Source organism: Drosophila novamexicana, unplaced genomic scaffold (assembly GCF_003285875.2).
Source record: "Drosophila novamexicana strain 15010-1031.04,08,12 unplaced genomic scaffold, DnovRS2.1 tig00000387-arrow-pilon, whole genome shotgun sequence".
Lineage (NCBI taxonomy): Eukaryota > Metazoa > Arthropoda > Insecta > Diptera > Drosophilidae > Drosophila > Drosophila novamexicana.
In genome coordinates this window covers 2,382,736-2,407,500 of record NW_020824800.1, presented here as the reverse complement: position 1 = coordinate 2,407,500, position 24,765 = coordinate 2,382,736, and the positions used below count along the sequence as shown (strand labels likewise).

Below are 24,765 nucleotides of genomic sequence, written 5' to 3'. Positions count from 1 at the left end.
GGTAAGCCACACACACACACACACACACACACACACACACACACACACACACACACACACACACACACACACACACACAGTCGCATGTGCTTAAAAGCCCAAATACAAACTCTGCCCACCAGCAGGCAACAAGGCCAACATTCAATCCCATTATCGTGGCCACAAGCTGTCCATGTGGCTCAACCTGATACCGCAGCTGCATCGTCATTTCAACATCAACGATCAGTCCATGCGGCATCATCAGTTCCAGGATGATCTCAACAGCCGGGATCTCTACGAAGGTAAACGCACCGATAGTATGTGAATTTTAAGTCAGCTTTTTGTGCACTTATTCCAGGTGTTGTGCGACCCCAGCTGCAAACGAAGCCCGCGGACGATGACAACATCATAATCATACAAACGGGCCGCACCACAACTACCCCGCCGCCACCTGCCCGAAAGCATGAAAACACAAATGCAACAAATGCTTTAAGCGCCACAGGTGCAACTGCAACAACAGGTAACATGTGCACAATTTGAAAAGCTTTTGTTTTGTTCAACAGGTGGTGCTCCACTTCTGCGTGTTCCTCTTGGCTAAGCTGCATGACAAAGTTATGATAGCTTTTTAACTGCCAGTTAAATATGTTAGAGTTGCCACCTTGCAAAAAAACAAATCGGAAATTTACAAAATTCTAATTGAATAAGTGGATTTAACAGAAAGTTGAATCATTTTAACGAAAAATCTCGGATTTATTATTATTTTATTTATTTTAATATTGCTTTGGTCACATCAAAGCAGCTCAGATTTAAGAACCGTAACGAATCCTACAAGCTAAGAAACTAAGGTGTGATCTGCTCCGCGACATGCTCTATGTTGTTTGTTTTAGAATGTGGCATCGATGGCGCCCTGTCCGTATCGGAGCTGACCACAACACAGGCGCCGAAGGACAATCGCACACAGCACACACAAGTGGAGACGCACAAGGATCTGGCGACAGCATCGACGGGCATCATTGGCAATCTGGAGCTGCTGCGCCGGCTGAGCGGCAAGCAGTTCCAAAGCTATACGACGGCACTGATAGCCACCGTGGCCGTTGGCTGTTTCCTGCTCATACTCAATGTGTTGATCTTTGCGGGCATCTATCATCAGCGGGAGAAACGGGCGCGCGATGCCAAAACCAAAGAGGAGCTGCAGGATGGCGATACCAGCAAGAACTCGAGCATACTGAAGCTCAATGCCGCCGGATCCGGCGATGCGGTGGGCAGTGATGCATACACGCTGAGCGGCGCCGTGGTGGACACCAAGGGCGGCATGAGCATGGTCTTTGGCGAGTACAGCTGCTACGATGAGAAGACCAAACAGCTGAAGGAGGAGCAGCTGCTGGTGGAGCTACCGCCGCAGCCGCACCCAGCGCAAACCACACTTCTGATGGACAACTGGGAGGCGTGCTCGACCAGCACGCTGGATCTGCTCAAGACGCGGCCAGCTGCGGCACAGCCCAGCAGCGGCACCCATATTGAAATGGTCAGCTACAATGCGCTGCCGGCGCTGGTCGAAACGAATCCGTTGCCAGGCAGCAAGCGCGGCTCCTTTTTGGACACCAGCGGGCAGCTGCAGTTCGATTACGCGGTCCAGTCGTCGGATCAAATGTCCTTCAAGGCCATCGAGGAGGCGGTCAAGGCAGCGGCCAGCAGCGATTCGGACATCATGCGTGACGATGATATACCAGAACCGCCGCCTCCGCCGCGTTCCTTTCTAGCTGCCCAGCAGCAGCAGCAGCAACAACAAATGGGCATCCTGCGTCAGGCGGGGGCTGCGGGCGGCGCCAGCAGCTCCGGCGGCGGCAAGAAACGTGTACATATTCAGGAAATCTCTGTCTAATCAGATGTGGCTCTCAACTAAGCTTATGGAATTTCAATTTAACTCGCAAGCGCTCCAAGTGCTGGAACCTAACCGCTTTAACTATATTTTCCATAACCCATCTACGACTTTCTCCCGTACTCAAAAGCGGATTTATCTTAAATTTCAAAAATTTGCCACAAAATGAAAAAGAATTAAAATTTCCGAAAGTTTTTTTGTTTTGAAGAATAATTTTCTCCTTCTAAAAAAGTAATTAGTAAAGGTAAAAGGAACTTTTCTAAAAATAGATGCTTCTCATTTTGGAACAAATTTTTGAAATTTAGAAAACAACTTTTTTGAGTGCCGCAACTTTTCTTAATTAGTTCTTACTTCGACGTAGTTGTTTTCAAAAATTTGTTAATAATATGCGTATGTGTGTACTTATTGTCTGTTTGTACATTATGTAAATGTTCCTTGTAGTCGAGTCGCGTGCATAAACTAATCGGAATATGTAGGCCTCATCAACTATATAAATATATTTATATATATATATATATATATATTATATCGTATTGAGATTGTTTTCTATATGTGTGTGTATAGTTTATATTTATTTGACATATGGTTAAGTATTTCATATTTTATTATTACATATTTGCTTGTTATATATTTGATAAATAGCGAAATCAAAATAAATAAATAAATTAAAGTAAATATATGTACAAGTAACAAGCTTTTAAATGATTATAACTAAATACCATATACACACATAATACACATAATGTATTTACGAGTAAATGTATTGTAAAATATTGAATCTATTTGTATGAAAAAAAAAAACATGTAATAAAATATACTTATGTATACTGGGCATTTTTATGATATTGAAAAAAAAACCAACAATTGTTATTGCTTATTCGACTGCCCAAACTAAGTCTTCGCCTTAACCAGTTGCGAATTATAAACATAGTGTACAAATTTGCTATTTTTGAATCTTTGTTTATGGTTAATTGCCTTTTTCTCTTAATTGAACTTGACATATTTCTATTTTAAACAATTCATCTATAGATATAGAATGCATGTTGTAAATTGTACAATTCTCAGACTAGGGAACTATGGTCGCAAGGATTGGATTGCCAGCCTTATCAGCTTAGCAACAGGTCGCCTGGGCGCGCAGGCTGTGACCTAGGGACATATAAATGCCATAATCCTCACGTTTGTGTGCGTCAAATCTGACAGCAATGGTATCCTGATATTACCCAGACCGAGGACGAGTCAACAATAATCACAGCATTCTGTTCTCGGAACTCATGGCACATACCGAGGAGACGTCAAGGAGTTAGAAAAGTAGTCGGCTTGTGATAAGTTTATTGTTAACCACAGCTGTTCCTTTCGAAAACGGTGCCTTCTGTTGGTATTGCTTCTGCTTCCAGTATCTGCATTCTATTGCAGTTCCCATTAGTATGTGAATGAGCAGCAGGGCCTGCAATGAGTGTCTTGCATCCAATCTGTTTTTATAGACGACTCCAAATAGGGCTATGCAATTATTTCGGCTGTACATCTTTGGGCTTAATATGCTTCTCACTTCGATGCCAGTGGGCAGCTAAGATTTTAAGATTTGGGATTGGAATTGTTAAACATATTTACAGTTTGTATTTGTAAAACTCAACGGCTAGATTCTAGATAGTTGCTCATATCATATCTTAAATGTAGTTTGTACCAATACGCAGGTTTTTGTTTTAGGTCTACACGGGCTCTGATTTTATTTTTTTGATTTTTTTCAATTTTTCCACAACTTTGTCAGTTTCTGCAGTCTGCTTACGCTTTTGGGCCTTTTTCTTTGGCGCCGGCGTATCGTCTTCTATGCTGGGCTCCATTTTGATTAGTTCTACCAGAGCATCTAGCTCCACGTGGGTTTCCGTATGCTCGGTTTCCGCGTCCTCTTCAAATTTGATGGTTTTGTTCTGGAAAAGCATACGAGTTATGACTTTTCTACAGTGTTGTGTATATAGATTTCTGGACTTACCAAAGGATCAGTCTCCTCCAGCAACAGCTCGCCCTCAATGAAGGGCATGACATTAGCTATGTTAAAGTCCTTGATTCGAAACTTGATTTCCTGATCCATGACAATGCCCTCTTTGCTTTGCTTCTTATTCGTAAATCGAATGGTTGTGTTGAACACTCTGTAGATGATGACACTGATTTGATGCTTGGATATGTGCCGGACAACGCCATGGAGCACCGCACCCGCCACTGGCCTGAACACATAGAAGTCGGCATTAATAAGCAAGTGCATGATGGGATCATCGGCGCGTAACGCTGCCGTTTGACCTAGCACCTTGATGTTCTTGATGCCCAGCACAATTCCGTTCACATTGGCATCATATATGCCCACCTTGGTGCGGACGAGCAGCTCGTGCAGCGCATGTTTGAAGTTAGCCATGCCGTATGCACCCATGCCCAAATGCAGGTCGGTTTTAACACAACGCACGCACGATTCCGGGTTGGCGGCATACTCTTCCAGCTCTGAAGTGGAAAACTTTATGTATTTCTGTAATATTTTGGCCATTCTGTTTAAATATTGTCTGGAGCACTGGTGACCACATGAGTTTCTAGTGTTGCTCAATAGAGTAATTGCCACTGGCACTGTGTCAACCCTGCACGCTACACATCTCAAAATAAAAAACTATCGAATCAAACACTTCCCGATTGCAACCCATCGCTGTATAGCAGATATATCGATAGCTCTGCGTATTGAAACATTGCGTTTTTAGGGGTTGTTATGTTCAAACACAGGAAATGATCGGGATTGTGGTAGAACTGCGGAGAACAATGCAAATATCATATGTAATGCATTTGAATTGAATAGCATTCGTTGGAACGTTCTCTTGCTTTGTAGAACATCTGAGAAGAATTAAAACAAAATATATATGCCATTTAAGTGGATAGCATTCGTTTTATTCGCGAATGGAATGTTCTTAAAAATGTTCGCCTTCAATTTAACATAATAAATAGTTTAATTACGAAAACAATACATACTATTTTACAGTTATAACTCAATATATATATATACAAAAATGTTGGGTTTTTATAAAAAAAAAATTAAGATTAAAGGCAATACCTTATTACGCGTCTTTTTTATTCAAGAAATTTCACTGAGTTGAGAAATATAGATATAGCATTCATCCGGTGTTTTCTTTTTTTTTTTTTTGTTTGTTGATAGAATAGGAACAGAACCCTCAACGATATTGAGGCGTTTGCAAATCGAAATTAGCAACAACTTATAGCTACGATACATGCTTAAATTAACAAGAATGTGAGCTTAGTTCACTTTGAATGCGGAAGAGTTTAGTGCCGGCGTATAGCTGAAATTGTAAATATTGTCAAACGTTGGCAATGACATTCTTGTTACGATCACCCAGATTATTAAATTTAGAATGCGACACAAACGGAGTGCGCATGCGTCGCGTAAAGGAGCGCAGACAGCGTTGTCCGTCCAGGGGTTCCGGTGTGTTTGCTGCAGCCAGCATGGACACTACAATGGAAAGGACACCAACTTAGATATGATGACGATTAAGAGAGATTGTCTGTGCACACTCACCACGCTGTTCGAGCAGTTTGATCTGTTTCTTTGCTTCCCTTAACTTATTCATTAGTATCTCGTTCTTGCGCTTCTCCACCGTCAGCTCCAGTCCCAGCTGCAATTTACTCTTGGAGTCAACTGCGCTCAGAATGCTGTCGGCATGAATAAACCGAAATTAGCATATCAACAATCTATATTTATTAGAAACTTGTACTTACGGATGACTGTATATGGACATGGAGCTGGGCCTCTCGTTTGGCTCTGGATGCATCATTTGCGCAATCAGCTCGTTAAAGTCCTTGCTTAGCGTGGGAATAGCTGGCACCTCGCCATTGCGCAGTTTGTGCCACTCGGGTCCGTTCTTTGGCAGCGGTCCACCACCGGCGACCTCGTAGAGCGTAATGCCCAGCGAGAAAATGTCGGCCTTGAACAGATTGCTATAATCTTCCTGCAGGATTTCCTTGGGCAGGTAACGACAATCGCCCTCCTCAACATGCGGTTCGTTCACAGACGTCACATGCCCCAAGTCACCAATTTTGTACGTAACGAGATTCTCGGAGCTGCGCAGTTCCTCATATACGCTATCCATGCCATCATCGTCTCGGCTGCCCTGCTGCTGTGCAGCGCTGCCCAGTTTGTGTGCCGTGGGATTCATTGTGGAGAAGATGTTCTCCGGCTTGATGTCCATGTGCACCAAATCATTGGAATGTATGTAGCGCAAGCCTTCGATCACATGCATTAGCAATATCTTCAGCTCGGATTCGCCCAGGCAGTGCTCCTGAATGCGCGCATGCAGGCTGCCGCCATCGCAAAATTCATTCTGTATTAACATATGATCGTCCTCCGCCCAGGCCGAATAGTATCGCACCACATTATCGTGCTTGCCCAGCACGGCATGCGCCCAGACCTCGTTCAAGGCACGCTTTCTAAAGAATCAGTATTTCAATAAGAAGTTTTTTGGATTGAGATTCGGGGCAACTTACTCGAATGAACTGCCGGCAACGGGCTTTTTGCTCTTCTTAATGGCATAAATGCAACCATCCAGCCGGTTCACGCACTGAAAGACGACTCCAAACTCACCCACACCAATTACGCTGACCTGCATGAACTCGCGCTTAAAGCGACTGATGTTTGTGTCATGCAACGCCAATCGTTTGGGCGCCTGCTGATGTATCTCATGCGAGGGATCGCTGCCGTTCGTCTCCTGTGCGGCATCCTCGTCACCGGGATCGCTGAGCAGAAACCTCTGCATGGCGCTCACATTGAGATTCTCGCGTCCGAATTGGGTGCGACAACGCTTCTTGTTGTGCGCCATCAGACCTGAAGGGAAGCGATGTGTATATGGATTAGAGTCGAATGTGGATACACTTTTGCAAGCATAATAAGGAAAGCACTCACTGTCTGGTGTGAAGGGATTAACATTGGCCGTGTCCTGTGGTTGCATGCTTCTGTGATTGTGCAGAGGCAGCGAGCGTGGACGTTCTATCAATTTATATACTTCCTCGCGTCTGGTGGCATTCACCGCTGCGGCGGCGGCTGATAGGTGATTGCTGCAGTTGCTCGTTGACTTTTGCAGTATGGTCTTTGGCGTTGCTGGTGTGTTGAACAGACGGAGTGCGCGTACTTTTTGGCATGGTGGGGACATGTCCATGTCTCGCGCGGCATCGTTCGGTTTCTTTTTGTGTTGCGGACTTTCCTGTCGATCCTTGTCAAAATCGTCGTCGGCGAAGCGCAATTTGCGTGGATTAAATACAAGCGGCGATGGGGAGCGCGAACGCATCTCGACGCTAGAGTCGAGCTGCTCGAGCGAAGTGTCGTCCGCACTGACGACGCTCGTTTCGTGCTTGGACAAGCGAAAAGCCATTGCCATTGCAATTATAAGAGTACGTTTGCCACACACTTCACCAAATTGCTGAACTGAACTTTTTATTGATCGCTTTGAAATATTTATCAAGTTCAAAAAAATAAACAAAACAAAAACACGAAACAGTATTAAGTGTAGGAATGCGAAGCGCAATTGATCTTATATCGATATATGCGAGTATCGATCACAGTATGATAGTGCTGGTACGAGTTCTCCTGTTCGCGTTATTAAATATATCGATAGTTTTATATCGGCATCAAGACGCACAGGGTTTCTTTGACTGATATTTGGCAGCATTGGAATTTTTTTGAATTTTTTGTTTTTAACCGAAAGATCTTCGCACAAATCGTGCAGATACGACTTTCAGCGAAACATTTAATTTTATGAAATGTTGACAGTCAAATAACAAATGTACAAAAATAATGCCAAGCTTTCTAACCGACTGACTGGCATTCATATAATCCCCATTATCTGAAAAGTAGATTTCCCCCCCATATATTTAAAAAACAGCCAATTTTTTTTGGCATTTGATTTATTGATTGAATATTAATGTATTGTAGGTTCTCTACGCATCTGCTACATACAAATACGCATCTCAAAAAATTCATACATTATTATTATAATACTTAACTATGACGTAATGTATGAGAAATCTGAATTTGCAATAATTTTGCTTAATTAATATGAATATTTTTAAAAAAACACCTTACAAACTTGAAGTGAAATATCATTTCGGGCATTCTGTATTCAAGGTTAAAAGGTTTCAGTGATAAGTTACATCATAAAATTGACATGAGGATAGAATTTCAGTTGTCCAAGTGAAATATTCATATTCCTACAAAGATTCAAGCTGCCCTTTAATTTTTCTTTTCTTTTCTTATTTTCTTCTTTTTTGTTTGAATACAAAACATTCTTAGCCTGATATATGTGTCTATATAATTTATGTACGTATTTAATATATGTATATGAAAAAGCAAAAACATGTTTGTTCACTTCGGATAAACATAAATGTAATCTGCAGCATGACTAGATCGACTTTCTGGAGGCGGATTCGATCTGTTGTTCTTTTAGTTTTTGTTTTTGTTCTTGTTTTTATAATTTCCTGTAATGTGATATGGACATAAAATAATCAAACGCACAATTTGTTCTGCCTGGCGTTGAATTGGGAATCGGAAGGAGATTAAAAAATAGGAGGGTAGAGTATATGTATGCATTTATATTAAACTATAGATTATATTCTAAGCTAAGAATGTGGGCAACTAAATGATTTACTGCCTGACGAACATATTAATGTAATTTGGGTGCTTGGGTGCTTGGGTGTTTGTTGGTTTCAGGAATGAAGGAGCAGGTTGAGCCCTATTGTAAATGGCCAAATTGATAATCCTTCCAACGCTAATCCCTGGACATGGAGCGCGACACGGAGGAATCGCCACGACGCCTCAACGGTGAACCACGACGGGGCGGGGACGGCGATCTCGAGCCCCTATCTCTGTCATCATCATCATCATCGTATCGTCGCTTCACTGGCGGCGGCGAATCGACCACGCCGCTTCCATTGCGCTCCTGGTCACTATAGCGTGACACCGATCCGTTCTCATCCCGTCCATTCTCGCGCGACCGTCCGGTGCGGCGACCCACCGAGCCGGCGGAGCGGCTGCGCGAGCGAGTGCCAGATTTGGAGCGAGTGCGACGGCGTCTCGATGTGCTGCGCGATCTGCTCAACGAGTTGCTTCTGCAAGAAATTGAACAGCAAATATTGAAAAGATTTTAAAAATTGATATATGCAACAGGTAAGGTTATAATTAAAAGAATTTGTAATGTGAAAAAACTGCTCTAAACAAACAAAATTTATTTATTTACTAAATTCAATTCGTTTGTAATGGAACATTGCAGCAACTTTCAGATGGGAACACAAAATGCGAGATTTTCATATATTTAAAGAATTTTATTAATAAGCTTTATAAAAGTTGTTTAGCCGTGTTTTTTGCCGCTCTTTTTATGATGCTTGTGAGCGTGTTGCTTCTCGCCCTTCTTGCCGTGCTCCTCCTTCTCCTCGAAGCTGTCGCCGTATTTGTGCTCCTTTTTGTACTTCTTATGATCCTCGTCGTGATGGCCCTTTTTGTAGTGTCCCTCGCTCTTTTTGTGCCCCTTCTTTTTGCCGCTGTCGTGCTTTTCGCCCTTCTTGTGCTCGCCGTGATCCTCCTCGTGATGCTTGTGCTCCTTGCCGTATTTCTTGTGATGGCCGCCCTTGTGCTCGTCATCGTAGAACTTCTTCTCCTTGTAGTACTCATCCTTGTTGAATTTCTTGTGGTACTCCATCTCTTTGTGGCCCTTCTTGTGCTTCTTCTTCTGATGATGCTTGCCGCCCTTCTTGTGAGCGCCGTGCTCGTGCTTCTCCCCATACTCATCCTTCTCATCGTGCTCTTTTTTCTTTTTTTCACCCTTGTCGCCATGATGATGCTCGTGATCCTCCTCCTCGTGATGTTTCTTTTCCTCCTCGTCCCACTCCTTGTGCTCCTTGTGACCATGCTCCCCTTTGTGCTCTTCATTGCCATATTTCTTCTTCTCATGCTTCTCGCCAGCCTCTTCCTCCTCCTCGGAGGAGGCCTCCTTCTTTTTGGCCGCCGCGTATGTGAGCAACAGGCCCAAGACCAACAGCAACTTCAGCTGTCCCCTCATTCTGTCTAACTGAGCGCTCTGGTCAGGCATCTGGTGCGCTTTTATATTGGATACAGATTGGTCCAACTCACCGCAAAATCCGCAGACTCGACTCGAGTGATGCAAGACATCTTTTTCGACCGGCGACTGATGTAAATTTTCTGCTTGATCGCGCACTTAAGCACTTTTTTAGGCTTTTGGTCGTAATCGAACTTTTACCCATTTAACACAGTGGACCAAAAAGCTGGCATTGCAACAATATTATTTCGCTTTGCGAAGTTTCAACTAAAGAAATTCAAAGATATTAGCTCGAAAGCTATTCGCAATACCTTATATTTAGATAGTTCTAATAAATAATTATCCCTATAGGGTCTATATGATATGGTTAATCAATGAAGCCTGTTTTAGCCTAGGTTAGAAGTACAGTGAAGCTTGCAATTACCCGCTTTGGTTAAGATATCTTGAGAAACAAACAAACCTAAGGCAGCTATCATACAGTCTTCTCTTTCACGAGTTTATATTTTAAAAACAGAAGGAATAATTTGTAGAAACAAGCAGACAAATGAATTTGACAATAACTCAGCGCATCTTCCTTATCAGAAGGAGGATCGAAATACTTCCTTGTCTTATACATTCCTGTAAGGGCTTAAAAAGTGAAAAGTACAAATTTTGTATATCGACATAAGAACTAGTTATCAGGCCGAGGATTGCAAACCCATAAGAAACTGTCGGTAGTTGTTGCCTGGAGACTCGGCTTGTTTTCCTGGCTTTTCACATTCCCGAACGCAGTTTGTAGTTAAATGTTACATTTATCATTTAAGTAAAATACATTTTTTTGATTAATCTATGCCGGCTGTGCTGAAAATATTCGAACTTATAAATATTTTCATATAGTACAAGATGCAGGCTACATTCGAGCACAGCTCAAAAATGAAATTGATCAATTATGCTTCAATAAATGCCATGATTGGGGGCTGAGTTATTTATGCTTAGCGACTGGGTCCCACTTAAAGAAATTGTTAAATTGTTTTGTGTGACAAAAGACTTCCAGAAATTGGGATCGATCTTTTATCAGAACACAGTTCAAACTTCTATGGGAAATAAGTCAAATTGTTTGATTTCTGCCTTGAAAATTACATTTTTTATTTCTAATGTAGTAGACAACAAATAAAAGTGTAATCTTGACTGTAAAACTATATACTGCTAATAAGAACTATAAACCTAAGCACTATTAATAAGCCCCATTGTAAGTGCTTATTATTCTTGATGTTTTGATTTCTTCTTTTTCTTTGGAGGCTGCGCTGGCGTTTCCTCTTCGGCCTCTGCTGGCGGCGCCTCGACTGCTTCTGATGCCTCTTCATCCTTTTGCTTCTTCTTCTTCTTCTTTTTCTTTTCAACTTTAGTCTCCGACTCGTCAGCGACAGCTTCCTCCTGCTCCGGCTCCTGTTTCACTGTTTCCTGCTTGACGGGCGTTTCAACTTCTGAATGTTTGCGTTTCTTCACATGCAATGTGTTATCGGCCTCCGGCTGATACGTAAACACCTCGCTAAAATGGAAAATGTTAAATGAGTACATGTGTACCGAGCTAAGAAGCTGGCCAACAAATTAGACAAGTTGGAAACTCAATCAGACAGCCAAGGTTTATCGTCACTGTGGAATCAGCAAATTGCGAAACCTTTGTGGTATCATCATGTAGAGTTTTTTTACTTGAACTAAAATGGGGCAATTGGAGCGTAGAACCATAACACACCTCTTGGCCTGGTACTTCTCGAACTTGGCCTTGGCCTTGCCCGTGCCGGACAATTTGCGCAGATTTCCCTCCTCCAGCAGCCGCAAACGCGCTTCCAGCTTCACTTTGTGTGTGGCGCCCAGTTCGAATGAGGCTTCCTCACCGAAGGCATCAACGCGCGTGGCCAGCGAGGCTTTTGCCGCCAGGGAACGCGACATTTTGCCCTTGTTCTTTTGACTCGCCTGGCCCACCAGCTGGGCATGATAGATAAGACCATATTTGGGCGTATCTTTCTTTGTTTTCAGCGCGCGGAAGAGAGCCTTCTCGGCGCCCAATATCTGCACCGTGGACGAGGGATGTTTGGCAAGATTAATCAGCGAGCCGGCGTGCGCAATGAGACGAGCGCCAACCGTGTCGCCAACCAGGACTGTCAAATTGGGCGCCATTGCCATCATGCGCGCCTTAAGGTAGTCATAGAGATGCGTCCGGTAGTCGCTGATGGAAATGATCTCATCGCATAAGCATTGGATGTTAAGCACATCCTCATCGCTGATTTCGGTACCCATGGAAATTTCGGCCGCCTCCTTGACCTGCTGCTCCACATCCTCGGGCAGAATGTCAGACAAGTCCGTTGCAGCCATATTGTCCCTGGTGCCCACCAGTTTGATCGTCTTGACAAAGGCAATATTGTCTGTGATCAGCTTGCCCAGCTCTGGGAAGTGCCAGCCATACCACTCGCGGGCGCGCATCACATAATTGTTTAGCTCCTTATCGAGGTCATCGAGCAGGCACTGCGCCTGCACAATCATTGTGTCAATCTTGTCCGGCGAGAACTTCAGCTTGTAGCGGGAGAGCGAATGTGCCAATCCCAAGGCCATGGCGGTCATCTCGCGCTTGGGCAGGCCACCCAGCAAGCTGTCTGCCTGCTGGCGTATGCATCGCATTAGCTCCTGCACGCCCGTATTATATACACACTGCACCGCCAACTTATCCTTGATGGCTGTACCCAGTTTGGCATCGGCCACCAGGAGGGATGCCTGTACGTCGTCGACGAGCAGCTTTTTCAGCGTCTTCTTCAACGGCTTTGACACTTTGCCTTCAACAGCAGCTGTGGCAGCAGATAGTGCTTCTGTGGTATCATTGAATTTTTCAAAATGCTTCAATTTCAGCAATTTGTTGGCCTTCTCGGGAGTCTCAAACTCCAGGTACAAATTATCGACCTGCTCAAGTTTTTTTTCATCGAGCAATTTGAAAATTGCGTAGCCCGCCGGCGTTTCATATAACACAAACATTGTGCACGTGAAAATGCATCAATTTAAGTCAAAAATATTTTTTGTCCCGCAACAAACACGGACTTAACCTTCTTCAGTCTAACGCCGCGTGTAAAAGAAAAATCCAAAATGAGGCCCACAAACACGTGCGTGTGCTTGTGTCAGTGTTGCTCTTGCATAAGAAAATAACGATAACCAACGCAGCTATCGATAAGTTCGACAAATCATTGTATCACGGGATAATGCATATCTGAAGAGTTGAACTTTGCGGTTTTTATTTACAAACAGAAGGGGTTATATATTTTTCACTTCATATCACAAATTGGTTAGCCTATATAGGCGTTAATTTATCAAACATTAAATATACGATAGTTTCGACCATCACCTTGCCGAACTATTGTACTGAATAATTCGCGCGCATTTTTTACATCAGGGTGTGTACGCACTCGCGGTAATTCAACACAACGAAACTCCCCACGCTCAAAACAATTTTAAATTTGATATGCAAATTCCATGCACATAGATGTATGTGTGTGTATACGTATGCATGCAACACAAAATTATGAATGAAATTGCTCACTAACCTGCGTCGTTGTCTAGCCTTGCGCTCGCGGCAATGGCGCGCAAAATGACCACGCATCCCGCATTCATAGCACTTATCATCGCTACGACCGCCGCCTCGATCACGTCCTCCTCCAAAACCACCACCACCACCGCCGCCACCGCCTCCTCCACCTCCGCCGCCACCACCACCCGAACGAGCGTATTTTCCTGTGGACAGCTCGACACGAGCTCTGCGGCCGCACAATGTTCGTCCGTCCAGGCCACGCACTGCATCAGCTGCATCTCTGGCGCTCTCAAACTCTACAAATGCGAAACCTGGCGGATTGCGTGCAATCCAAACACTACGCAAACTTCCATAGGCACCAAACACATACTCCAAATCGTTCTTTCGTGCGTTATTGCCCAAATCGCCAACATACACTTTCCGGTCGCTAGGATGCCGCGACATTTTCTAGCTTGGGTTTGTTGGTTGGGCGCTATGAAAATCGCAAGTAGCGCAGAAAAAATCGATTTGAGTGCAAAAGTTTCGCGTTAGTTGCCCTTGTCAAAAGTGCATTCGGTTAATCGAAATGATGATAGCTTCTCATTACTTGATGTATATATCTTTGACTTTTTGTTATTTAGGCACTATATTTATTTCGGCAAAACTGTTTTTGCCGACTCGCACAATGGTTAGGTGAGTGAACCAAACAGAGTTGCTCACTAAATGAACAACTGGTTTAAAAGTTCTTTTCTGTTCAATGCAAAAAAAAAAAATGTAAACAATAATTGAACCAGTCCCCAATTAGTGTGACCATAACCATCATAGATAATTGTTTTCTAGTGAGGTGAGTTTACTCACTATCGATACTTCGTAGCCGACCAACTTTTTGTTTCGCATTTGACGATTTTTCTTTAAGCCTACTTTCTTTACAGGTTAAAATTAATAAACGGAGTCTCGTCGACATAGATTTTTCAAATATACATAATTTGCTTAGTTGTGAATTCACCTGAATCATATGAAAGTTATCAGGGCTGCAAGCGCAATTTGAAGACAGCAAAGATAATTATTTCGATCACTTCAAATATTGTTTCTTTGCTCAGGCTTTTATTGTGCAAAGTCTGTTATATATACAAAGCAATGTGCAGTTGCATCCCTGACGCCTTGATTGATGCCTGAAAAATACAACCGTGCACTACCGATTACAAGAGTGTCGCGGTGAATTGTGAATGGCTACCACCATTAAACGTGGCGGTGGCGAGTTTTCTATCATAAGTTAGGTTATATATCGTATGCATCAAATCATACAATTATTTATAAGCTAGTTTTTTAAGGAAAAAACACTTAAATTTAGTGAATTTGCAGTGCGAAATCTTAAAAAACCACAGACGAACACTTGGCACAAACGGTAAGCATAAGCAACAATGCAAATATACATTTTACATAACGAACTTGATGCTTAAAAAAAAACGAAGTCTGCCTGCCTTTCCAAAATTAAATGTACGACAGCAGCAGCTGCCTGGTGTACAAAACAGATTTGATATGTGAGTTTTTGACGCGGCTAACACTGAAGAAATGTTTTGCATCTGATGTTAAGATGTTTATTTATGCCTGTTTATGGCCATTAAAATATTTTAGTTTTCATTTTCCTATTATAGTGGAAAATTTCATATTTTTATACATACAAAAAATGCTATGTATAACAGGATACTAACACATACATACACACAAGATACATCGGCCATTCGCATACACACACATTAATACAAAACGCACACATAGACACGTGTGCTTGTAAGCGTAGTTGCGTATGTATGTATAAAAGATTGCGGTGCAAAATACAAATATCATGCGAAATTTTAAAATTGCGTAGTAAGAAAATGCACTAGTTTATCCGAACTTTGGAAATGTGCAAAATACTAGTGTAAAATGTGCGCGGTATTCGCCGGTCAAATGGGTGCAACTAGCTCAAAAAGATTAATAAAATCAAAAATACCATAAAATAGTTTATGTGGCAAAGTTTCTCTTCAATTCATATTACTCGTGTTTGCGTTTTACAAATTGAGTTCTTCAGATTTCTTTGTTGAAGCATTTTTGTCGTCATCGACGAGTCTTCCATTTTGTTTTTTATTTTGCTGCCGTCGCGCCGCCACCGTCGCTGCTTCTGCTCGTGGTGAATTTCTCGCATTTCATGCAATTCACTGCGTTTGTTTTGAGTTCTTGCAATTACCCATAATTGACGCGTAACAATAGCATAAATTGTAAAACTTCTAAACGTGTTGGTTCTAAAATTTGTGATTTGTGTTGATTTATCAAGCGTATATTTGTTCATATGTACATTTGGAGGGCATTGCTTTTCGCATATCTCTTTTCATTTTACATTCGCTTTCACATAGCACATGGCGTTGCCACATGGTTTTCTTTGCAAACGTACGCATATACCTACAGTCCCGCAAGCGCCGTAATAATTTACGCATAATTTGTTGTCTTCAAATAATATCTTGCATAAAATATCTAAATGTACGAGAACAAATCAATTCTTAAAATTATGTGCACTCGTTTTTCCGGTTACCCAAAAACCGTCTGGCAATATACAATAAATGGCGCGCAAATGTGGGGAACCGGCACTTTGCTTTCTGCTTGCCCTTCCGTCCGACATTCTGTTTTCACCATTTTTACCTTGGGAAAAAAAGTTCGTTGTTCTCACGACTCTTCGATAGGCACTTGTGGTGTGTGCGTGTGTGTGTGAAATGAATGACGCTGTGGCTGGGACATCGCTACGCCAACAACGTTAGCGCATGTTGTTACACAGCGAAAAGAAATCGTTAATAAAAACTCGTAGCAGAGTGTAAAAAATACAAAACGGCAATCAACGACCAGCGCGGCTTAAGACCACAAGAGCAAGCAGAGCGTTGCAAACACCGAACAACTTGTGAACGTGTAGAAAAAGCAGTTAGACAGTAAGAGTAGAGTAGACCTATGCATTCATACAACATATGTATGTATGCATGCGTACCGGCCGGTTGCTGTCCACAGCGCTGCTTACCTGCCTTTCATAATTATTTGTGCCTATTTCGGTTGCTTTCTGTACATATACATAAGGTACATAGGTGTATGTGCGTGCGTGTGTCTCTCTCTCTCTCTCTGTTTTATTGCTGTCATCCGTTCTCTCGTCCAATGTGGCCAGAGTTAGTTAAGATTTACTTTTAACTGTTGATATTTCTTTTTACTGATCTGACGATTTGCATTTTTTTCTTTACGCATAAAATATTTTTCATGACTTTTGCTACAACCGACACCTGGACATCTTTAATAATAATTAGAAAGTTACGTGTAAACGTCGTGGCTTTTGTTTAATTATTTTGAAAAATAATAAAAATAAAAAAAATAAAAATAAAAAAAAAACTTTGGCAACTTAAACCAATCCCAAAACACAAGAAACAACAACAGCAACTAGTGTAAAATTCAAAGTGTTAACAAGAAGCGACAAAAACCCAAAACAGACACCGACAACAATTTCAAGTCCACAAGTGCAACATAAACAGCAGCAAAATTACGTCAATTATTGAAAACCTACCCGGCGCAATAGCTCACAATCACCAAAACAACATCATGGAAGAAGACGAGAGGGGCAAACTGTTTGTTGGCGGCCTGTCCTGGGAGACAACGCAGGAGAATCTCTCGCGCTACTTTTGCCGCTTCGGCGACATTATTGATTGTGTCGTTATGAAGAATAACGAGAGCGGCAGATCACGTGGATTCGGCTTTGTCACCTTCGCCGATCCCGCTAACGTCAACCATGTGCTGCAGAGTGGACCGCATACGCTTGACGGTCGTACCATCGACCCGAAGCCCTGCAATCCCCGTACGCTGCAGAAGCCGAAAAAGGGCGGCGGCTACAAGGTGTTCCTCGGCGGTTTGCCATCGAACGTGACGGAGACCGATCTGCGCACCTTCTTTGGTCGCTACGGCAAGGTCACCGAGGTGGTCATCATGTACGACCAGGAGAAGAAGAAATCACGTGGATTTGGTTTCTTGTCCTTTGAGGAGGAGTCCTCTGTGGAGCATGTCACCAACGAGCGTTACATTAATCTAAATGGCAAGCAGGTGCGTAAACTCAGCCACAAAAATAGATATTTAATGATTTAACATTTAATCGAATTCAAAATAAAACATAAATTATAGTTAGGTATCACAGAAAAAGATGAGGTTGTCATAAGAAAACCTATCTTTTTTGTATGTAACTTACGACAAATAATACAATGAAGGAATGATCAATTGACAATGAAACTTAAAATTGTCTGCTGTGCTCAGCTTTATCCAATATATATATGTTATATGCGTGTAGAAGAGTTCATTAAGCACGAGAGTTCCTTTAACGAAACTGCTTAACTTTTGGCATATTGCTTTGAATTCGAACTATTTTTTCCCATGTTTTGACGTAGAAGCACGTTCTGTGCCATGAAAATATGTCGAGAACTGAAAAACTATACAAAAAGTGAAGACACCGCTGTATTGATTCTGGAAAAGTATTTAAGTCGATAAAATTGCGTTCATATTAAGTGAAACTTGAATGAAAAGTTCAATAAAACAAATATATATTTTAATAAATCAACTAGTGAGTAAATTATCAAATATAATTTAAAATTATACCTATACTATAATGTATAATATGTATATAAAACTATGCTTGAATATGTTTTAATATAACTTTGTGTATGTTTTGCAGGTGGAAATTAAGAAAGCGGAGCCACGCGATGGTTCCGGAGGACAGAACTCGAACAACAGTGCCGTGGGTGGTGCCTATGGTAAACTGGGTAACGAGTGCAGCCACTGGGGACCGCATCATGCGCCCATTAACATGATGCAAGGCCAGAACGGTCAGATGGGTGGCCCACCATTGAATATGCCAATTGGTGCACCAAACATGATGCCCGGTTATCAGGGCTGGGGCACATCGCCTCAGCAGCAGGGCTATGGTTATGGCAATAGCGGTCCGGGCTCGTATCAGGGCTGGGGCGCACCACCTGGCCCCCAAGGACCACCACCGCAATGGTCGAACTATGCTGGACCACAGCAGACCCAGGGATATGGCGGCTACGATATGTACAACTCGACTTCGACCGGAGCCCCATCGGGACCTTCGGGCGGCGGCAGCTGGAACACGTGGAATATGCCACCAAATTCAGCTGGGCCAACTGGGGCACCGGGTGCTGGCGCTGGCACCGCCACGGACATGTATTCGCGTGCCCAGACCTGGGCAGCTGGCGGACCATCGACCACCGGACCCGTGGGCGGCATGCCGCGCACTGGACCAGGCAACTCGGCCTCCAAATCGGGCTCCGAGTACGATTATGGCGGCTATGGATCCGGCTACGATTACGATTATAGCAATTATGTTAAGCAGGAGGGCGCCTCCAACTACGGCGCCGGCCCGCGGTCAGCGTACGGCAACGACAGCTCTACACAGCCTCCGTATGCCGCCTCGCAGGCCGTCTAAAAAGCCAGATCGTGCGTGTTGTCGTCTCGTGTCATCCCGCGTGGCCCCATGAGGTGAATGATGAAGAAGACAAAAAGATGGTGGTAATTGTAAGCTAAAGCGTCGTCTGTTCGTTTCATAATTTTTAAAAGATATTTTTTATTTGAGATCGATCACTTGTTGAAATTAATTAATGTAACTCTTGTGTACACAGCAAATAATTTAAAAGCATAATTTAACACACACACGCAAACAAACAAAGAAACAAACACAAACACGGAAATCAGCTTGAATGCAAATCCCTAGCGAAACAAGGCAGATTTATAGACTAATATATATATATATATATATAGATAGTATATGTATAAAAGGAAAATATATATGTATATATACGTTTATATATATATATATACATTCTATAGCAATGAGTATGTAAAAATTTATAGGCAACAAAAACCACAGTCAACACTCTCGACTCAGAGCAACAAGAACATTTTTCATGCGCCCTCCCTTCCTCGTCAGACACATAAATATACATATATGTATATATATATATATATATAGATATATATATGTAAGTCCTACCTAACTAACAACAAGAACAACAACAACAACAGTCCAACTAAAACCACATATACATGCATATTAAATACGAAAACAAAATAATAGAATTGTGAAGATTTAAAAGTATAAAGTTTAGCCAATTAGACACAAGAGAAAAGTGTACGAAATACCAACAAAAGAATAACATTAAAAAGGAATTATAAGAAATTATACTTTAAAAAACAAAACAAAACAAACACATCCCTTAACTACTAAAATTAGTAAATACCAATTCGAAACTGTACATTTAAAGCGTAAAAACCCCACGACTAGTTGGCAACAAAAACACAAAAAACAAAAAAAAAAAACTAAAAAAAAAATCAAACAAAAAAGAAAGGAAACAATGGAAATGGAAAAAGATAATCGTGCCACGCCCACATGCCGCGCCCCCAGCTCGAATTAATTGCAAACATTTTGGCGACAAGGCGTAGCAGAGACCACAAAGGAAAATGAATAATTACAACAACAACAACAACAATTCAGTTAGAGAACCTTGTGAAAATGCTTGCCTTAGCTAAAGTGTTTGCTGAGATTTTCCGGGCTAGAGCCGGGGCCTGGCATGGAGACATCAACACATATGTTTGGGATGTTTGGCGCCGATGAAGAAGAAACACACGTTACAAAATTTATAAATTTACCATTTAAAAGTAAAGTAAACAACTAGCTAAAAGTTAAACTACATATATAAAGAAACCTAATTAATAAGCGTATGTCGTATGTCGTTTGCATGTAAGCGAAAGTTGAACTTGAAACTAGAATTATATAGTGTTGGAATTATTATTTAGTTAAAGAAACCAGATGAGAGAATCGCAAAACAACCAGATACAAGATGATTTATGATGAAAATGCTATAAAAACAACAAAAAATCACAAAATACGAAACGCTCTAAACAAATATACATTTAACAACAAAAAAAAAACTATATACATACTTATATACATCTCTATATATATATAAATAATTATATATATACATAATATACATAAATTTAAACGAAACAACACGTAAACTTAAACTACAGTTAAAGCAGATTAGAGAAGAAAAGTCATAAGAGAAAATAGATAAAGAGAGAGAAAGAGGGATAAAAACAACAACAACAGCAAAAAGAAAAACGATGCTTAGAGTTGCGTTGCACATTTTTGAAATTTTCATCGTTTGCCAAGCAGACAACAACAACAATTAGAATGTGTGCGTGTGTGCGTGTGTATTCACAAGCTGTAACACGCACCCACATACACACACACACACAACCTCACTCACGTACATACACACACACGCGGAGGAGATGAACATGAGAATTGCATATTTTATTGATTATATACATACATATATATATCTTTAATTACTTTATATATTATTTACTCTTAATTACAAACATGATCATCTGAATGTGTTATGTAAACAAGAACAACAACAACAACAAAAACAACAAACAAAAAGTAAACTAATTTTTAAATAATTGCGATTTTACAATTTATTATTACATATTACAAAAACCTTACGTACATATATGTATTTATATTTATATATATATATATATATATGTATATGTATATGCATATGCTTATATACGCTAATAGATACATTTATACACTTACATATAAATATGAATATGAAGTAATATTTTTTGCTATTACAACTACAAACTACAAAAACGTAATTTTTAATTTGTTGATTACGCGAACATTTACAATTACAATATACATACATACATACATACTACATACTACATACATATATACCTTACTTTATTTTTCGGTGATTTATTGCATAGTGTTTTTTTCGTCTAATTTTTACAAATCTACTTAGCAAACAAATCCTACAATCATAAATTCCTAATTTAATTTCGTTTAAATTACAAATATACATATAAACATATGCTTAAATTTTTTATATAATTATACACTAAAAAAAAAACAATAACAAACAAAACTAACGTAAAATACACAGTAAAATTTAAAAAAGAAAGAAGAGAACAACAAAGTAAAGTGGAACGTATGAAAAACGTTTGAAAATTTTGAAAAAAAAAAAAAGATACCAACAAAAAATTTGCTTTTGTTTTCCTTTAATTTAAAACACGTGCAGCTCTGTGCGCTGACCTTCGTGTGTGTGTTTGTGCGAGATTGTTTCTCTGTGTGTGTAAATTGTACATGTCTAATTGTATTGTTGTATAAAAAAAAAAAACAAAAACAAAAAAAAAACACTGCGCTTGGCCAGGAGGACGCACACGTGGCGTAGATGATGATGTTCACAGTAGAGCGAAAGAAGTTTCGATCCATTTCCGCTTGTAATTTTTTTTTTCTCTGTAATTTCTGTGTTTTTTCCAGCAGGCAGCAAGCGAGCAACAACAACAATAACAACAACAGCAGCAGCAGCAACAGCAGTTATGCAAGCAAAATGCTGCTGTACAACAACAACAACGTATCAGGCTTAACGTAGACATTTAACGGTTATATATGCACATGCATGCATACATGTGTATATTTATGAATATATATATATGTGCGTGTGTTTGTAAAACATGCAAGAACAAGCAGAAAGCGCAGACAACAACAAGAAAACAACCAATTGAATGAAGGCAAATCGTGTTGGTCAAAAAATGCAGTTAAACAACAAAAATAGCAAAAAAAAAAAAAAAAACCTGATGTAATTTTATAAGCAAGACCTTATTATTATTATTATTATGATTATGATAATTGCATACTTACATCTATATATCTACAAATATCTTTTGTTTATTACCGAGCTCCTTTTTTTTTGCATGCAGCAACAGTTAAAATAAAAATTAAAAAAAAAAAACAAAAAATAAAATAAAGAAGTGATGTTTAACAATTTGAAATAAGTAATGCTATAATTAATAACTAATTCAAGGAAATACACATAAATAGTTAAAGCAAGAATTAAAGTAATGGAAAATGTAAACGTAAAGCAAGAAACAAAAAAAAACGAAAACAAAAAAAAAAAACACTGACTGTTAATTGTAAAACAAATTTCATTTTTAATCCATACGATTTATGATTTAAAGAGTTAAACATTTTTAAAATAAAAACCTATTAAATGAACTACATATATATGCATCTAAACGTAATTACAACTACTATATACAATTATATATATAAATATATATTATATATACTTACATTAAATATATGCATAAATATATCAATTTAACAGTAAATGAAAATAAATCTAAATATTGTACTAAAAAAAAAAACCAAAAAAGAAAAAAAAAACAAACAAACTTTGAAGTGTTGCACTTTCAACAAATGCTAACTTTATGCAAAATTCACTTCAGAAATACCAAAAAAAAAAAAAAAAAAAAAATACGTTAAGGCGTGACATATTATAAGCATATTGTCCGTTTAAGAGAGAGAAAAAAAAGGTTATGTCCACGCATATAATATTGGATCTGTTTGTTTATTTTTATTTTTTTTCGACTTCGCATTTGTGTTTTTTGATGTCATTTCGTGTATTTGGTTTTGTTCTTGAGTTTCTTCGTCAAATTGATGTTGAATCGGATATACATAATGTATATATATATATCAAATTTTTTTTGTTATTTTCTTTTGCAGTTTGAATCGGGTATTCCCAGCCGAGATTTGCTGGGATTTATAATTTGCTTTGGTTTTTGAGTATGTGCTTGTTTCTCGATAGCAAAAAAATAAGTCAATGATGTTTTGAGAAAATTGTTGAATTGATAACTCTGTTATGTAGGCCCAAGTCAAGTTTCGCCGATATACCATAATAGAATTGACAATGAAATAGCTATATATATATAAAAAAAAAATGATTCTACATAACATTTAACATTTAAGCTTAATACTTACGAACGATGCGCCAAAATGCAAACTGCGAGCAAAGCAAGAAAAACTGAGACAACAAAAATCATCATTAAGATATATACTTAGAAGATCGAGCAACCCGTTTTACACATCGCAGCTGCTAAAGTCAGTTGAATATAATAGTTATGGTTATTTCGTTTACAATTTCGACTGGTATCATAGTTAAGCTAAGTAACTGATGGTTTTTCTAAAAGTGTTGTATACAATGACAAAAGTATCATCCATTCTTTTTTTTTTGATGTCCAAAACCAAACCATCTAATTCGTTTCACTGTACTCTTATTAGCCTATTAAGACTAACTAAAATGATGATTTGAAATAAGGAACTTAACAGAAATCTAAGCTAAATTCCTAAGACAAAACGATTCCACCTAAGACACCTTTTGTAACGACTAAATTTTTAGAGGCAAGGCAAACCAAACAAAACAAAACAAATAATGATGAAAACAATAAGATTATGACAGAGACGATGTAACAGATGTAGACTTAAAGCACACGGTTATCCAGGCCAGAACTGGGGCAACTGTGTGTGCATGCTTTGTACTTGTTTTTGTAACTACTTGAAACTGTTATTTGAGGCATTATGTTTGAGGTTAAAAAGAAACAACATAGAGAACAATTTAAGATAAAAACGTAAAATTTAACAAATAGGATATGACGATGATGACGATGATGTTGATGGAGAATCTAAGTGCATAAGAAGTCGAAATTGTTTATAGTTTGGCATTTGGTGATTTTTGTTTTTGATTTTGTACTTGGCTTCGGTTCGTTTTTAAGCATAAACTAATTCGAAACACAAGGTATGTATGTGTATCTAACATATATATGGTAATTTTAACAAAACACACAAATAAACCAAGCAAAACGAGCGATAGTAAAACAAACTAATTTGTATGTAGTTTAAAAATAATAATAGAAGCAAAAAGAAAAAAACAAAGAGAAAAAAAAAACAGAAAAACTATGCAAAATAACCAAAATAAAACCAAAATTGAGACTGTTAACAAATGCAACAAATGAAGCGGAGAATATAAGATGAACAAGTAATGCTTAAAAACTATAACTCTTAACTCGTAATACCAAAACCTAATACAAATAAATGAAAACAAAGCAAATATATAAGAGAATCTCAGATGAATAGGCTACCTACATAAGTTCGTGTAAGGATTACAAATGTTTCCAATAATTTATTTCAATTATTTCTTTTACTTTGCATATTGTTTTGTTGTCATTAGAAAGAGGCGATTGTTAGAAGACGATATATATATATATATATATATGCATATGTATATGTATATCTTCAACCTCGTATACAGATGCATTTCTTGTTTTTCGTCGAATTCAGTAAAGTTTCGAGTTCTTTTTGAAGAGCTTTT

At 39.6% G+C, this 24,765-nt stretch overlaps 6 protein-coding genes and 1 non-coding gene across 12 annotated transcripts in view; 2 read left to right on the top strand and 5 right to left on the bottom strand.

The window, feature by feature from the left end:
* LOC115760260 overlaps positions 1 to 2,375 on the top strand; it is an 11,473-nt gene extending 9,098 nt beyond the window's left edge. Inside the window, exons 9-12 of one of the 2 annotated variants that reach the window (XM_030701524.1) lie at position 1; positions 126 to 281; positions 338 to 499; positions 867 to 2,375. The exon at position 1 is cut by the window's left edge and continues 340 nt beyond it. In XM_030701524.1, coding sequence (XP_030557384.1) covers position 1; positions 126 to 281; positions 338 to 499; positions 867 to 1,861 — 1,314 coding nt within the window. In that variant the 3' untranslated portion in view covers positions 1,862 to 2,375. Of the gene's footprint in view, positions 2 to 122; positions 282 to 337; positions 500 to 866 lie in introns of both variants that reach the window. The other variant, XM_030701523.1, reaches the window with a different exon arrangement.
* A 1,181-nt stretch (positions 2,376 to 3,556) lies between these two features.
* On the bottom strand, positions 3,557 to 4,443 carry LOC115759891 (DNA-directed RNA polymerase I subunit RPA43). 2 transcript variants are annotated; one of them, XM_030701007.1, is made up of 3 exons: positions 4,158 to 4,226; positions 3,846 to 4,077; positions 3,557 to 3,783 (listed from the first exon to the last, which is right to left on the bottom strand). In XM_030701007.1, exons 2-3 carry the CDS (start codon positions 3,942 to 3,944, stop codon positions 3,565 to 3,567), a joined length of 318 nt encoding a protein of 105 aa, XP_030556867.1. In that variant the 5' UTR covers positions 3,945 to 4,077; positions 4,158 to 4,226; the 3' UTR covers positions 3,557 to 3,564. The 2 variants fall into 2 exon arrangements, with proteins under 2 accessions (XP_030556867.1, XP_030556866.1); XM_030701006.1 differs by having other exon boundaries at positions 3,846 to 4,443.
* Positions 4,444 to 5,016: 573 nt separating this feature from the next.
* On the bottom strand, positions 5,017 to 7,645 carry LOC115759883 (wee1-like protein kinase). Its single transcript, XM_030700998.1, has 5 exons — positions 6,801 to 7,645; positions 6,386 to 6,722; positions 5,621 to 6,328; positions 5,421 to 5,554; positions 5,017 to 5,354 (listed from the first exon to the last, which is right to left on the bottom strand). Exons 1-5 carry the CDS (start codon positions 7,270 to 7,272, stop codon positions 5,203 to 5,205), a joined length of 1,803 nt encoding a protein of 600 aa, XP_030556858.1. The 5' UTR covers positions 7,273 to 7,645; the 3' UTR covers positions 5,017 to 5,202.
* Positions 7,646 to 7,920: 275 nt separating this feature from the next.
* LOC115760190 (probable splicing factor, arginine/serine-rich 6) lies at positions 7,921 to 14,209 on the bottom strand. Its single transcript, XM_030701420.1, has 2 exons — positions 13,509 to 14,209; positions 7,921 to 8,998 (listed from the first exon to the last, which is right to left on the bottom strand). Exons 1-2 carry the CDS (start codon positions 13,934 to 13,936, stop codon positions 8,659 to 8,661), a joined length of 768 nt encoding a protein of 255 aa, XP_030557280.1. The 5' UTR covers positions 13,937 to 14,209; the 3' UTR covers positions 7,921 to 8,658.
* LOC115760188 (nucleolar protein 58) lies at positions 11,059 to 13,067 on the bottom strand. Its single transcript, XM_030701418.1, has 2 exons — positions 11,675 to 13,067; positions 11,059 to 11,470 (listed from the first exon to the last, which is right to left on the bottom strand). The coding sequence occupies exons 1-2, from the start codon at positions 12,943 to 12,945 to the stop codon at positions 11,182 to 11,184; spliced, it is 1,560 nt and encodes a 519-aa protein (XP_030557278.1). The 5' UTR covers positions 12,946 to 13,067; the 3' UTR covers positions 11,059 to 11,181.
* LOC115760330 lies at positions 11,547 to 11,621 on the bottom strand. Its single transcript, XR_004017596.1, has one exon. It is a non-coding gene; the product is annotated as a small nucleolar RNA SNORD53/SNORD92 (small nucleolar RNA).
* Positions 14,210 to 14,724: 515 nt separating the features above from the next.
* LOC115760189 (heterogeneous nuclear ribonucleoprotein 27C) lies at positions 14,725 to 22,191 on the top strand. 4 transcript variants are annotated; one of them, XR_004017581.1, is made up of 4 exons: positions 14,725 to 14,876; positions 16,792 to 17,575; positions 18,198 to 19,021; positions 21,882 to 22,191. XR_004017581.1 is itself a non-coding variant. In XM_030701419.1 (3 exons), the coding sequence occupies exons 2-3, from the start codon at positions 17,081 to 17,083 to the stop codon at positions 18,966 to 18,968; spliced, it is 1,266 nt and encodes a 421-aa protein (XP_030557279.1). In that variant the 5' UTR covers positions 14,725 to 14,876; positions 16,792 to 17,080; the 3' UTR covers positions 18,969 to 19,116. The 4 variants fall into 4 exon arrangements, 1 of the variants encoding a protein (XP_030557279.1); XR_004017580.1 differs by having other exon boundaries at positions 21,879 to 22,191; XR_004017579.1 differs by having other exon boundaries at positions 18,198 to 19,057; positions 21,879 to 21,895.
* Positions 22,192 to 24,765: the final 2,574 nt, after the last annotated feature.

Excerpts from the sequence above, each read along its gene's own strand:
- LOC115759891 (XM_030701006.1), bottom strand. The coding sequence starts at position 4,388 with ATGGCCAAAATATTACAGAAATACATAAAGTTTTCCACTTCAGAGCTG. Across the intron at positions 3,784-3,845 it reads TGGAGGAGACTGATCCTTTG|AACAAAACCATCAAATTTGA; the intron begins GTAAGTCCAGAA and ends ATGCTTTTCCAG.
- LOC115759883 (XM_030700998.1), bottom strand. The coding sequence starts at position 7,272 with ATGGCAATGGCTTTTCGCTTGTCCAAGCACGAAACGAGCGTCGTCAGT. Across the intron at positions 6,329-6,385 it reads GTTGCCGGCAGTTCATTCGA|AAAGCGTGCCTTGAACGAGG; the intron begins GTAAGTTGCCCC and ends CTGATTCTTTAG. Across the intron at positions 5,555-5,620 it reads ATGTCCATATACAGTCATCC|CATTCTGAGCGCAGTTGACT; the intron begins GTAAGTACAAGT and ends TCATGCCGACAG.
- LOC115760188 (XM_030701418.1), bottom strand. The coding sequence starts at position 12,945 with ATGTTTGTGTTATATGAAACGCCGGCGGGCTACGCAATTTTCAAATTG. Across the intron at positions 11,471-11,674 it reads GAGAAGTACCAGGCCAAGAG|CGAGGTGTTTACGTATCAGC; the intron begins GTGTGTTATGGT and ends TTTCCATTTTAG.
- LOC115760190 (XM_030701420.1), bottom strand. The coding sequence starts at position 13,936 with ATGTCGCGGCATCCTAGCGACCGGAAAGTGTATGTTGGCGATTTGGGC. Across the intron at positions 8,999-13,508 it reads AAGGCTAGACAACGACGCAG|AAGCAACTCGTTGAGCAGAT; the intron begins GTTAGTGAGCAA and ends AATTTCTTGCAG.
- LOC115760189 (XM_030701419.1), top strand. The coding sequence starts at position 17,081 with ATGGAAGAAGACGAGAGGGGCAAACTGTTTGTTGGCGGCCTGTCCTGG. Across the intron at positions 17,576-18,197 it reads TTAATCTAAATGGCAAGCAG|GTGGAAATTAAGAAAGCGGA; the intron begins GTGCGTAAACTC and ends TATGTTTTGCAG.